This window comes from Amblyraja radiata, chromosome 25 (genome assembly GCF_010909765.2).
Source record: "Amblyraja radiata isolate CabotCenter1 chromosome 25, sAmbRad1.1.pri, whole genome shotgun sequence".
NCBI classification, from domain to species: Eukaryota; Metazoa; Chordata; class Chondrichthyes; order Rajiformes; family Rajidae; genus Amblyraja; species Amblyraja radiata.
In genome coordinates, this window is record NC_045980.1 from 34,659,050 (window position 1) to 34,673,481 (window position 14,432).

At 46.4% G+C, this 14,432-nt stretch overlaps 1 protein-coding gene across 2 annotated transcripts in view; it reads right to left on the reverse strand.

Annotated features, from left to right (window-relative positions):
- Positions 1–14,432, reverse strand: part of pi4ka (phosphatidylinositol 4-kinase alpha) — a 122,486-nt gene that overhangs the window by 85,908 nt on the left and 22,146 nt on the right. For both annotated transcript variants that reach the window (XM_033043823.1, XM_033043824.1), the window contains exons 13-18: positions 13,362–13,491; positions 11,680–11,803; positions 10,340–10,435; positions 7,806–7,989; positions 5,086–5,189; positions 2,500–2,668 (exon numbers count right to left, since the gene is read on the reverse strand). In XM_033043823.1, the coding sequence (XP_032899714.1) occupies positions 2,500–2,668; positions 5,086–5,189; positions 7,806–7,989; positions 10,340–10,435; positions 11,680–11,803; positions 13,362–13,491 (807 nt within the window). The remainder of the gene's footprint in view (positions 1–2,499; positions 2,669–5,085; positions 5,190–7,805; positions 7,990–10,339; positions 10,436–11,679; positions 11,804–13,361; positions 13,492–14,432) is intronic.

Genomic DNA, 14,432 nt, shown 5'->3' on the forward strand with positions numbered 1-14,432 from the left:
TCGAGCCATTCAATGTGAAGTGATTCGTTGTACAGACACATGATAAGGGAATGGGGTGGGAGATTGCAACTTTCACGTGGTCCGCCCTGTTTCGACGAATGCTATCAACCCGGCGTGCACGATCAAATAAGATCAAATAGAACAAGTTGTCCTACAACTTTAGGCTGTGCACGCCATACACCAAGAAGAAGATAAGGGAATACGGTTTAGTGCAAGGTAAAGCCAGCAAAGTCCGATCAAAGGGTTTAAGAAGGAACTGCAGATGCTGGAAAATCGAAGGTAGACAAAAGTGCTGGAGAAACTCAGCGGGTGCGGCAGCATCTATGGAGCGAAGGAAATAGGCAACGTTTCGGGCCGAAACCCTTCTGGAAATAGGCAACGTTTCGGGCCGAAACCCTTCTGGAAATAGGCAACGTTTCGGGCCGAAACCCTTCTGGAAATAGGCAACGTTTCGGGCCGAAACCCGTCTGGGTTTCGGCCCGAAACGTTGCCTATTTCCTTCGTTCCATAGATGCTGCCGCACCCGCTGAATTTCTCCAGCACTTTTGTCTACCAAAGTGCGATCAAAAATAATCCGTGTGTCACCAACGAGATTGATAGCAGTTCAGGATTAGACAGTGGACAACTATTTTAATTCAGTCATAAGTATAAAATAATCAACACCAAAGAACACTTTTGATTTGAAGATTTGAAAAAGTCAGCAACAGATATATATAATAATGTGTTCAAGAAGGAACTGCAGATGCTGGAAGATCGAAGGTACACAAAAAAGCTGGAGAAACCCGCTGAGTTTCTCCAGATATATATAATAATAATAATGTTTAAGAAGGAACTGCAGATGCTGGAAAATCGAAGGTAGACAAAATTGCTGGAGAAACTCAGCGGGTGCAGCAGCATCTATGGAGCGAAGGAAATAGGCAACGTTTCGGGACGAAACGTTGCCTATTTCCTTCGCTCCATAGATGCTGCTGCACCTGCTGAGTTTCTCCAGCAATTTTGTCTACCTTATATAATAATAATGCCTCAGAACTTCCAGGTAGAATAGTTAGCAAGACATGCTACTAGTGTATGGAGTTCACAGCAATGAAATCAGGATTTTAAACCTGCACTGAAGCCTAAAAGATTTTTTATTTCAGCCAGAGATCATGACATGGGCATTTTTTATTTACCTTTCGCAAAGTAAAACTCCAAATATAATTTAAATTGCAGATTGCTAGGAATTATTCTGGCAATTTTCTTCCAAAAAAAAGATCTCTGAATTGATGGCGATAATACCAGGGAACAAATTATAATTGGCTTGAGTAGATAAATATTTGCCAACAGTAGTTATGAATGAGGAAATCGGATAAAAATGCAGTAAGAAAAAGTTTCAAATCTGAAATGTGTTCCATGGGATAAATGTTGGTTAATATTCAGCTCAGTCATAAATTTTGTTAACAAGCGTACATTGCAACATTGGGATGAACTGCAGGGAAAAGTTGCTGTGTAACTAACTGCACACAAGGTCAAAGCACTGGCACAAAGGGGTCTAGTGGGAAGGCTACGATGAAGCAGAGAGCAGAATTAAAGTAGCCAGGTGACATTTTGGAGATGTCCACCGGTAGAAATGTCTAAGAAAGAACTGCAATAGACAATAGGTCTCGACCCAAAACGTCGCCCGTTCCTTCTCTCCGCAGACGCTGCCTGTCCCGCTGAGTTACTCCAGCATTTTGTGTCTCTCTTCGGAAAGGACATGTGGTGCGGATGTGGAAATCTTTATGTCATAATGCTAACCCAAAGAACATCGTTCTATGCTTACTGGAATAGAGCGTATTAGCTACAGCGAGAGAGAGAGAGAGAGAGAGAGAGAGAGAGAGAGAGAGAGAGAGAGAGAGAGGTCGGAGAAACTTTGATTGCTTTCTCTGGAATGTAGGAGGCTAAGGGAAGAGCGGACAGAGAAGTAAATAAAGATAGATACAAAATGGGGGAGGGGGAGGTGGAGGGAGAGTGAGGGGGAGAGGGAGGGAGAAGGAGAGGGGGAGGGAATGGGAGAGGGAATGGGAGAGGGGAGAGGGGAGAGGGGGGGAGGGGGAGGGGGAGGGGAGGGAGGAGAGGGGGGGAGGAGAGGGAGGGAGGAGAGGGAGGGAGGAGAGGGAGGGAGACAGGTAGAGGGAGAGGGGTAGGGGGGAGAGGGAGGGGTAGGGAATGGGATGGGAGGGGGAGGGAGGGGGAGGGGGAATGGGAGGGGGGGATGGGAGGGGGATAAATCGATGCTATCAGCTCGGTGTGTAGGAAGGAACTGCAGATGCTGATTTACACCGAAGACAGACGCAAAATGCTGGAGCAACTCAGTGGGTCTGGCAGCGTCTCTGTGGAGAGAAGGAATGGGTGACGTTTTGGGTCTGGTGGCGAGGGGGGGTTTTGGTCTACCATCGACAGTGAATCGATTGGCGGGTCGGCCATCGTCCAGAAGGCACCGACAGGAGCGACGTCTGCGAGCGGCGGCCACCTTCCGCTTACCTTCAAAGCGGGTCCTTTCTCACTCGCCCTCTCACTGGCTCTCTTCCCTTCCAAGCCCAGCTGGACAAAGAGCTCGAGCAGGTTGACCAGGAGTTCATCCACCAGCTGCTCCCCCTGCAGGTTGGCTGCGATATTGGCCAGGGCGTTGACGACGGCCAGGGAGCAGTGCCTGACACGGGAAGGAAACCGGCGCAGAATTAGACCGCCTTGCCGAACAAAAACGAGCAAGAAACAAGTGCGCGCTCAGTTCGCAGTCGCGGGTCGGTATCCCACTTCTGACACCACGTCTGTAATCGACCCATGGTGAAACACAGGTCGACAGCAATGCTGGAGAAACTCAGCGGGTGAGGCAGCATCTGTGGAGTGAAGGATTGGGCGACTTTTTGGTCTTGGTTTCTTGGTCCTCCAAAATATTCCAAATGGAATTTAAACTGGAGGTGGTGGAGGAAGGACTAAAGCCAGAAAGGGTTTTTGGGAATGTAGTTGCATCTGGTTGGGTAACTATGGTAGGGTGAAGATTATTCCATGCTTTAATTGTGCGGGGGAAGAACGAATTGCTGTACACATCTGTGTCTTGGTAGCCGGGATCTCAAATTGGATCGAATGCCCTCGTCTGCCCCTAATTGGTTTAGGTTTGGTGTAGGTCTTGTAATCTATGTCGAGCTGACCATTTAACATTTCGTAAAAACAGGTCAAACGGTGAGCTTCACGTTTGTCTTGGTCGACACCCTGAAGGAATAGGTGACGTTTCGGGTCGAGACCCGGAAGGGTCTCGACCCGAAACGTCACCTATTCCTTCGCTCCACAGATGCTGCCTCACCCGCTGAGTTTAAGATTAAGATTAAGATTAAGATTATTCCTTTAATAATCCTTTTCAGGAAATTACAGTGCCACGACAGCTTCAAGACAAACACAACACCACGCTTTCATACATAACAAGTTAAAATACGTTAAAATACAAGTTAAAATACAATTAATTTAAAAAAAGTGCAGTTATTTATGCTCATTATAAAGTCTTATAGCAGCTGGTAAACAGGACTTCCTGTATCTCTCCGTTTTGCACATTGGTGCAATCAGCCTCTGGCTGAAGATGCTGCTCTTGATCACCTTCAGGGCATGGAGTGGGTGGGTGGGGTTTGTCATTATGGAACCTAGTTTCTTTAGAGTTCTGGCCTCTGCCACCTGCTGGACCGTTCGTTGCTCAGCCCCGACCACTGAGCCGGCCTTCCTAATTAGTTTGTCCAATCTGTTTTATCCGCTATACGGGCGCCATCTCCCCAACAGGAGTTTCTCCAACATTGTTGTCCACCTATGTGGATCATTGACGTTTCAGGTCGAGACCCTTCTTCAGACTGATGTGGGGTGGGGGGGGGGGGGGGGAAGAAGAAAGGAAGAGGCGGAGACAGTGGGCTGAGGGAGAGCTGTGAAGGGGAGGAGAAAGCAGGGACTACCTGAAATTAGAGGTCAATGTTCATACCCGCTGGGGTGTAAACTACCCAAGCGAAATATGAGGTGCTGCTCCTCCAATTTACGGTGGGCCTCACTCTGGCCATGGAGGAGGCCCAGGACAGAAAGGTCGGATTCGGAATGGGAGGGGGAGTGGAAGTGCCGAGCCACCGGGAGATCAGGTTGGTTATTGCGGACCGAGCGGAGGTGTTGGGCGAAGCGATCGCCAGGCCTGCTCTTGGTCTCACCGATGTAGAGCAGCTGACGCCTAGAGCAGCGGATGCAATAGATGAGGTGCAGGTGAACCTCTGCCGCACCTGGGACGACTGCTTGGGTCCTTGAATGTAGTCAAGGGGGGGGGGGGGGGGGGGGAGTTAAAGCGACAAGTGTAGCATTTCCTGCGGTTGCAAGGGAAAGTGCCAGGAGAGGGGGTGGTTTGGGTGGGAAGGGACAAATTGACCAGGGAGTTACGGAAAGGGAGCGGTCTCTGCGGAAAGCAGACAGGGGGGGAGATGGGAAGATGTGGCCGGTGGTGGGATCCCGATGGAGGTGGCGAAAATGTCGGAGGATTATTTGTTGTAGGTGACGTCTGGTAGGGTGGAAGGTGAGGACAAGGGGGAAAGATAAGTCTTTATAAGGCAGGTATGAGATACTGAGTTGGACGATCAGCCATGATCATATTGAATGGCGGTGCAAGCTCGTAGGGCCGAATGGCCTACTCCTGCACCTATTGTCTATGTTTCTATGTTTATTCCATTCAGAAATACAGAAGATTTAAACTGCCAGCCGTGCACTCCCAGCTCATAGAAACACTATGAATGAATGAATGAATACGTTTATTGTCATTGCACAATACTGTGCAACGAAATTCCATTACATCTCCTCCGGTTAAAAAAAATACAAACACGACAACCATTGACACATATGTACACTTATTAGTAAAAAATAAATAGGTATTTTAAAAGAATTTAAAAGAATTTAAAAGAATTTGGCGGCATTTCTTAGAATTACATTTTGCTTCCCCAGCATTCTCTGTTGGAATTTAGCTCTATGCCGCCTGAATAGGAATAGGGCAGGCTGAAGCTTAAAACAGAACATGCACGCAGCGCGTTAGATTGGCCGCAAGGATTGTGAGCCTACCTGTAACCATGGTCTTTGTGGTCTTTAGTCGCCGAGTAAACAACAGAACTGGCTTTCACGCTGATTTGTTGAAAGAGGTTCCACACTTCTTGGTAAATATATTGCTGTAAAATGCAAGAGTTAGTTGGTCAGTCCACATCTTTTTTTTTTTTTGAAAATATTTTTTATTGGAGATAGGTATATAACCTATTTACATCATTACAGTCTTACATTTTTAAATTGATAATATTGTCAATTATTATTACATTGTCTCCAATACCTTTTGCCTTTTTTTTTTTTAAACTAGATAGAACTAAAGAGATAGATGAAGTAAAGAAAGAAAAGAAAGAGAAGAAAAACAAAAACAAAAACAAACAAAACAAAAAAAAAAAAAACAAAAAAAAAAAAAGAAGGAAAAAAAAAGGAAAAAGATAGTTAAAGAAGAATGGAAAAATTTATTAAAATAAAAAAAATTCATTCGAGATATATTCGTACATTTCAGAGTATAGCATTTCATCCATTCTTTAGCCCGAGTGCTAGTCAGGTTCCTGTGCTGAACTATTCTGACCCTTTAAGTAATCAATAAAAGGAGACCGGGTCAGTCCACTTCTGCAGGCCCTTTGCAGCCTCTTAAATCTCTCAAACTGTGGCGTGGATACGGTGAGTGCACACTCTCTCTTTTCCCCCCAGGGAAGGCAAGTGCAAAATTAGAGGGCATCGGGTTAAATTAGAGTGGAATATTTAAAGGGTGTCCCTTCCTCAGCGGGTCAGGCAGCATCTCTGGAGGACCTGGATGGGCGACGTCTCGGTCCGGGACCCTTCATCTGCTCTGGTATTTTATTTAACGCACATGTTTAATTAGTAATGTTTTATTATTCATGTTTAATGTTTTATGTGTCATTGTATGCCATATTGTCACTTGCGGGAGGAGCACCAAGGCAAATTCCTTGTATGTGAATACTTGGCCAATAAACGTATTCATTCATTAAGCGCCTTGAGTATTAGAAAGGCGCTATATAAATCCCATCCATTATTATTATTATTCATTCATGCTTGTGAATAAATGCACATTCTCACTTTCAACTGACTAACCAGACCACGTGCAGCAGTTTGGTTTCCATTGGATAGCAATGGTTTAGAGGGACGTGGTGGGACTTTGTGCTAGGCCTCACTCTGACAATGGATGAGGCCCAGGCCCAATTACCTGGCAGGGGAACGACCGTGATCAAAAAGGCGGTTCTGCCTGGAAGAGTCTATCCCATTCGATCCAATACCAGCTACCAAGACAGATGTGTACAGCATTCTTCCCCCCCCGCACAATTAAAGCATGAAATAGCCTTCACCCTACCATAGTTACCCAACCAGACGCAACTACATTTAAGGTAGCTCTTCTTCTCCAAGGACCCTTTTTTGCTTAAGTCCACCCTCCGCCACCTCCAGTTTAAATTCCATTTGGAATATTTTGGAGGACCAAGAACCAAGACCAGTGTAGATGGGGCATCTTGGTGGGCATGGGCAAATTTGGGCTGAAGGGCCTCTTTCCACGCTGTATGACTCCATGGTCGGATTTTCCGAAATAACTTTTTTTATGAGCCTGGTGCGACGATTTGGATGAGTCTCTTCAAACTAAGGCTGCAATAATTAGGCAAAGCAAGATAGCTCTGGTCAATTGTACAAGGATTCCCATTACTCTGTGTAATAAACTATTTATCGTACATAGAAATGAGGAATTTCAGATTCACAAAAAGATGCAATGTGCTGGAGTAACTCAGCGGGCCAGGCAGCATCTCTGGAGAACATGGACAGTCATCTATTTAAACTTGAAACGTCACCTATTGACATAAAACATCACCTATCCATGTTCTCCTAAGATGCCGGCTGAGTTACTCCAGCACTTTGTGTCCATTCTTTAGCAGCGCCGGAGACCCGGGTTCGATCCCGACTACGGGCGCTGTCTGTACGGAGTTTGTACGTTCTCCCCGTGACTTGCGTGGGTTTTCTCCAAGATCTTCGGTTTCCTCCCACAGTCCAAAGACGTGCGGGTTTGTAGGTTAAATGGCTTGGTAAATGTTTTTTTTTTAATTTGTCCCTAGTGGGTGTAGGATAGTGTTAATGTGCGGGGATCGCTGGTCAATAGACAATAGGTGCAGGAGTAGGCCATTCGAGCCAGCACATGTGATCATGGCTGATCATCCCCAATCAGTACCCCGTTCCTGCCTTCTCCCCATATCCCCTGACTCCGCTATTTTTAAGAGCCCTATCCAGCTCTCTCTTGAAAGCATCCAGAGAACCCGCCTCCACCGCACTCTGAGGCAGAGAATTCGACAGGCGCGGATTCGGTGGGCCGTGGGGCCTGTTTCCGCGCTGTACGACTGCAACAACCAGGTTCAGGAATAGCTACTTCCCCTCAGCCATCAGGCTATTAAACCTGGCTCGGACAAAACTCTGATTATTAGCAACCACTTTCTGTTATTTGCACTACCAGTTTATTTATTCATGTGTGTATATATTTATATCATGGTATATGGACACATTTATCTGTTTTGTAGTAAATGCTACTATTTTCTGTGTGCTTAAGCAAAGCAAGAATTTCATTGTCCTATACAGGGACACATGACAATAAACTCACTCGAACTTGAACTACCTCTAAACTAAACTTAACACCTCCGGGGAACGATGGATGGGTGGCGTTTTGGGTGGAGACCACTCGTACCACGGCCGCTCCGCATGGATCCACTTACGTTGCCGGTGATCACCATGCAGCCGAGCTGGTCGATGATCAGAACGTCCAGTTGCGACGGAGGCTGGCAAAACTTCTGCTGCAAGATCTGCAGGATTGGCTCCATCACCTTCGGAGTGTCCCGCAGAGCCACGGCGATGTGGCCCAGGGAGCGGATGGTGTGATCAGGAATCAGGTGGGCATCCCTGGGGGGGGGGGGGGGGGACGACAGCACAGTGTTAGCCCACCAGATGGGGGAAGCGGAATCCAGCCCAAAATACGTCATTTCAATGCGCGGCGGCTTGATCGGATTTGAAAGCAGCGCATTCATCATGCTCAAATCACGACTCACTTGGAACCAAAAACCCTCAAAACAAATACATTTGCAGCTAAAGCCCACAAGCCGAGAACAGGTGTTTAAGAAGGAACTGCAGATGCTGGAAAATCGAAGGTACACAAAAAAGCTGGAGAAACTCAGCGGGTGCAGCAGCATCTATGGCGCGAAGGAAATAGGCAACGTTTCGGGACGAAACCCGGAAGGGTTTCGGCCCGAAACGTTGCCTATTTCCAGAAGGGTTTCATCCTGAAATGTTGCCTATTTCCAGAAGGGTTTCATCCTGAAACGTTGCCTATTTCCAGAAGGGTTTCATCCTGAAACGTTGCCTATTTCCTTCGCTCCATAGATGCTGCTGCACCCGCTGAGTTTCTCCAGCTTTTTTGTGTACCAGCCGAGAACAGGTCTTGCACGCCAACAGAAACTCGAGGCAATATTTTGCCGGCTTTGGTTTTAATTACGATTTTCGGTTCAGGAAGAGGAGAATCGCAAGATAAAAATCTTTTATCGAAATAAAAAAGTTGCAGCAGCTGTGTGCAATCTCATTCTGGCAGGCAAACTAATTCAGGCACTTAAATCCGAACCTTGCACCGCAACGCCAAAGAAATAACATTCCCGTCAACTCGACCAAGAATTGAATAAAACAGCTAGTTACCATGAAACTCCACTAGTTTACAAAGGACCAAACACAAGAGGCAGCATGTGAGACAAAGGTTTAAACATTCCTGTCATCAAACAGTGGCTAAAGCAACATGTAAAGAACACAGAGGTCAGTAAACAACATGTTATTGAATATAGAACAGTACAGCACAGGAACAGGCCCTTCAGCCCACAATGTCCGTGCAGGACAGGATGCCATGATATGTGTCGGAAGGAACTGCAGATTTCACACAGAGAGTGGTGAATCTCTGGAATTATCTGCCACAGAAGGTAGTTGAGGCCACAGTTCATTGGCTATATTTAAGAGGGAGTTAGATGTGGCCCTTGTGGCTAAAGGGATCAGGGGGTATGGAGAGAAGGCAGGTACAGGATACTGAGTCGGATGATCAGGCTCGAAGGGCCGAATGGCCTACTCCTGCACCTATTTTCTATTTTTGTTCGTTTCTATGCCGGTTTAAAGCGAAGATGGACACAAAAAGCTGGAGTGAGCTTCAGTTTCAGTCTGAAGAAGGGTCTTGACCCTAAGTGTCACCTATTCCTTTTCTCCAGAGATGCTGCCTGACCCGCTGAGTTTAACTGTCCCAACGTTTACGGACCAGTTAGACAGGTACATGGTTTGGATGGATATGGAACAAGCGCAGGCAGGTGGGACTAGTGTAGCTGGGACATTGTTGGTCGGTGTGGGCAAGTTGGGCCGAAGGGCCTGTTTCCACACTGTATCACTCCATGACTCCATGACTTACTCCAGCGTTTTGTGTCTATCTTAGGATGGCAAGATATTGTTCATCTGCCTGCACTAGAACCACTCCCTCCATATCCAGGTGCTTATATTAAGGTTCCTAAATGCTACGATTCTTACTTCATCCACCACCCACCACCATTCTCCACACAGGGCGGCACGGTGGTGCAGCGGTAGAGTTGTTGAATTACAGCGCTGGCAGCGCCGGAGACCCGGGTTCGATCCTGACTACAGGTGCTGTCTGTACGGAGTTTGCACGATCTTTGGTTTCCTCCACACACCAAAGACGTGCAGGTTTGTAGATAAATTGACTTGGTATAATTGTAAATTGTCCCTAGCGTGTGTAGGATAGTGTTAATGTGCAGGGATTGCTGGTCGTCCAGCCGAAGGGTCTGTTGCCGCACTATATGCCTAAACTAAACCAAACTAAAACAAGATGCTGACAGTGGAACATTTCTCTCAAGTGCAATTGCTATTAATGCCAAGGCATTCTTTAATACCAACAATTTAAGCTTGCATATTATTTTAAGTAGATGCATTTTTCAATCGTGGAAATCAAGTTGAATTGTGTAAAAACTGCTGCAGTATCGAACTTTCCTTTAAATGAGAAAGATTTGCACCACTGAAAACATGTATTCAGTTTTGCAAATAGTAGCGATAAAAGGCTCTCGGAATTCTAAAGCCGACACTGTTGACGGAAGATTAAATCTATTGCACCAACTTGTCCCCAGATTCTGAGCTCGATCTCTGCAATAGTAAAAGGGCATTCATGATCTAGTCGATAAGTGGAACAGCAGATTTGGGAGAAGTTTGTGTTACTCACTTATCACACTCTTGGGATATGTACAAGCGATTGGACAGACTGGCCAAGAATGCTTCCACGATGACTGGGTCAGCGGCTGATCCTGCCTTCAGGCACCTTTGGGGGAAAAATAACAGCGTTTCAGAGAAACCCAGGCCCCATTTGCCCGTTCATGAAAAAAAAAGTCCCACGGCTTTACTCCAGGGTGTTCCGATTCGATTGTCTTCCACTCTTTGTGTCTCGTCAAGATACAAGAGCCCAGCCTGTGAATGCGGAGCAGAACGACAGGCAGCCGACCATGCCATCTCTAGGTGCCCGCTCTACCACCCACCAAATGGAGCTCAGGGCCTGTCAGACATTGACGCAGAGACAACAACCTGGCTGCCCCTTGTACAGGGCTCCGGTGAGACCACATCTGTAGTATCGTGTCCAGTTTTGGTCTCCTAATTTGAGGAAGGACATCCTTGTGATTGAGGCAGTGCAGCGTAGGTTCACGAGATTGATCCCTGGGATGGCGGGACTGTCATATGAGGAAAGATTGAAAAGACTAGGCTTGTATTCACTGGAGTTTAGAAGGAAGGAGTTTAGATTGGACCTTGAGGTCCAAACGACATTTCGTTTGGACCTCAAGGGGTCCAAATTACAATAAATTGTATTGTATTGTATTGTATGAGGGGGAATCTTATAGAAACATATAACATTATAAAAGGACTGGACAAGCTAGATGCAGGAAAAATGTTCCCAATGTTGGGCGAGTCCAGAAATCAGGGGCCACACAGTCTTAGGATAAAGGGGAGGTCATTTAAGACTGAGGTGAGAAAAAAACGTTTTCACCCAGAGAGTCGTGAATTTGTGGAATTCCCTGCCACAGAGGGCAGTGGAGGCCAAGTCACTGGATGGATTTAATAGAGAGTCAGATAGAGCTCTAGGAGCTAGTGGAGTCAAGGGATATGGGGAGAAGGCAGGCACGGATTATTGATTGGGGACGATCAGCCATGATCACAATGAATGGCGGTGCTGGCTCGAAGGACTGAATGGCCTCCTCCTGCACCTATTTTCATTGAGTACTTTGTAATCTAGTCTGCGCCCTATACGTAGCGACTCTTTCCATACCTTGTGTAGGGGATGCAAAACAAAGAATTTCGCTGTGACAGGTCACATGTGATAAGAAAGTGTTTAAGAAGGAACTGCAGATGCTGGAAAATCGAAGGTAGACAAAAGTGCTGGAGAAACTCAGCGGGTGCAGCAGCATCTATGGAGCGAAGGAAATAGGTGACGTTTCGTGTCGAGACCCGGAAGGGTCTCGACCCGAAACGTCACCTATTCCTTCCGGGTCTCGACCCGAAACGTTTGCTTCTTACCTGCAGATGTTATCGATAGCAATATCCCTCAGTTGCTCGTACATGGATGGTTGGTTTTTCTTTGGGGATAACACTGTCGCCTCAGAGTGCTCATTTGTCACGCTTATCTTAATATCCGTTTCTCCTTAAAAATAAAGAAAACTCGCTGGGAAAACAAAATGGCAGCAGCACCGAATTTCAAGAGCTATTTTGTAATAAAGCATTTGGAGGGAATAACAAGCTATAAGACGTAGGAGAAGGACTGGGCCATTCAGCCCATTGAGTCAACTATCATTCAACCATGTTCCTGCCCTCTCCCCCTTTGTCGCCCTTAAGGCCTGTCCCACTTACGTGTTTTATTTCGGCGACTTGCCGGCACCCGTCACAGTCGCAGCAGGTGGCCGAATATTTTCAACATGTTGAAAATCCAGCGGCGACCAGAAAAAGGTACGACTCTTTAGGCGACTAGTCACGACCATACAGGCGTCATCCCGCGGATGTGGGACAGGCCCTTTACTAATCAAGAACCTATCCATCTCTGCTTTAAAGACACCCAATGACTTGGCCTCCACCGCTCTCTGTTGGAATGAATTCCACTAATTCACCACCTTCTGGCTAAATCTCCATGTAGAAGGCACGTCCTTTTATTCTGAGACTGCGCCCTCTGGTTTTGGACTCTCCCATTACTGGAAACATTCTCTCCGCAATCCACGCCATCTAGGCCTTTAATTATCCGGTAGGTTTCCCCCTCCCCCCTCTTGATCAGAAAGTCTTTTATAATCATGTTGAATTTAATGCTTTATTTAAATACTCAAAGGCCATTCAAAATATAACGTAGTAAACTTTCACCACTGCATGCCGCAAGTTGTCTTGCATATTTGAGAATTTTTCTCCTCAGAAACTTTTCACGAGACGTTTGAGTCAATGAAAACAAAACGTTCTTTAGTTCCGCGACTCATTCTTTAGTTTCGTTTCGTTTAGAGATACAGCACAGAAACAGGCCCTTCGACCTACTGAGTCCGCTCCGACCAGCGATCCCCACACATTAACACTCCCCAACACACACATTAGGGACAATTTTACATTATACCAAGCCAATTAACCTACAGACCTGTACGTCTTTGGAGTGCGGGAGGAAACAGGAGATCTCGGGGTAAACCCACACAGGACACGGGGAGAACGTGCAAACTCCGTACAGACAGCACCCGTAGACAATAGACAACAGGTGCAGGAGTAGGCCATTCGGCCCATCGAGCCAGCACCGTCATTCAATGTGATCACGGCTGATCATCCCCAATCAGTACCCCGTTCCTGCCTTCTCCCCATATTCCCTGACTCCGCTATCTTTATTCAATCATTATTAAGAGCCCTATCTAGCTCTCTCTTGAAAGCATCCAGAGAACCGGCCTCCACCACCCTCTGGGGCAGAGAATTCCACAGACTCACCACTCTCTGTGAGAAAAAGTGTTTCCTTGTCTCTGTTCTAAATGGCTTACCCCTTATTCTTAAATAGTTGGGATCAAACCCGGGTCTCTGGCGCTGCAAGGCAGCAACTCTACCGCTGTGCCACCGTGCCACGAGTTCACAAGAGAAACTATTGTTGCACTGTTTCCTCCCGTTATTTGACTGATAGTTGAAGTACTCCATTTACGACGTGCATCAGACTGTGGCCATTTTCCCCAGTCGCTGCCCTGTCACCTCACCTGCACTGTACTGGCTGTGGTACTTGTACACCTTGACGAGGACTGGCGATGGAATCACTAAAAAATCCCGCAGCGATGTTGTGACAGAATGAACTGCAACGGGGAATCGCTCACATAAGTGCCCCAGGCCCTGTTCAAAAATAAAAATATAACACAATGAAGTGTAAGCATGTGTCGTGATTCCAGCAAGCAAAACATCACTAACAGGTTAAACACAAAGTGCTGGAGTAACTCAGTGGTTCAGGCAGCATCTCTGGAGAAAAAGGAAGGGTGACCCTTCTTCAGACTGAAAGGAGGGAGGGGGGGGGGGGGGGAAACATTTGCATTTTCATACCTCCAGACCTGAAATGTCACCCATCCTTTTTCTCCAGAGATGCTGCCTGGCCCAGTGAGTTACCCCAGACTGATGCCCCCCCCCCTTCCCTTTACATTCAGTCTGAAGAAGGGTCTCAACACGAAACATCGCCCATTCCTTCTCTCCAGAGATGCTGCCTGTCCCGCTGAGTTACTCCAGCACTTTGTGTCTAATTCGGTACAAACCAGCATCTGCAGTTCCTTTGTGTAAAAAAACTGCAGATGCTGGTTTAAATTGAAGGTAGGCACAAAATGCTGGAGTAACTCAGAGGGTGAGGCAGCATCTCTGGAGAGGAATGGGCGACGATTTGGGTCGACCCGAAACGTCGCCCATTCCTTCTCTCCAGAGATGCTGCCTCACCCGCTGAGTTACTCCAGCATTTGTGTCTATCTGCAGTCCCTTCCTACTCACCAAAAGCACTCATTTTTATTCTCTGGCTTTTGACACTGTCTGAGACATTGCTCCTGTTCTTAGTGCTTTTAATGTCTTTTAATTTTTACTGTTTTTAGTCCTTCGTTTTACGGCTTTTAATGGTTTGTAATAACTTTTTGTCCACGAGTTCTCATGTACAGCACTTTGTGGCAACTGCGGTTGTTTAAAGCGCTTTATAAATAAAGTTTATTATTATTATTGACAAGTTAGTCATTTAAACTTTGATTGTCTTCTGAGTTTATGATTTGGGGATTTAAGTAACAGAATGTTTTTCTCTTTAAAAA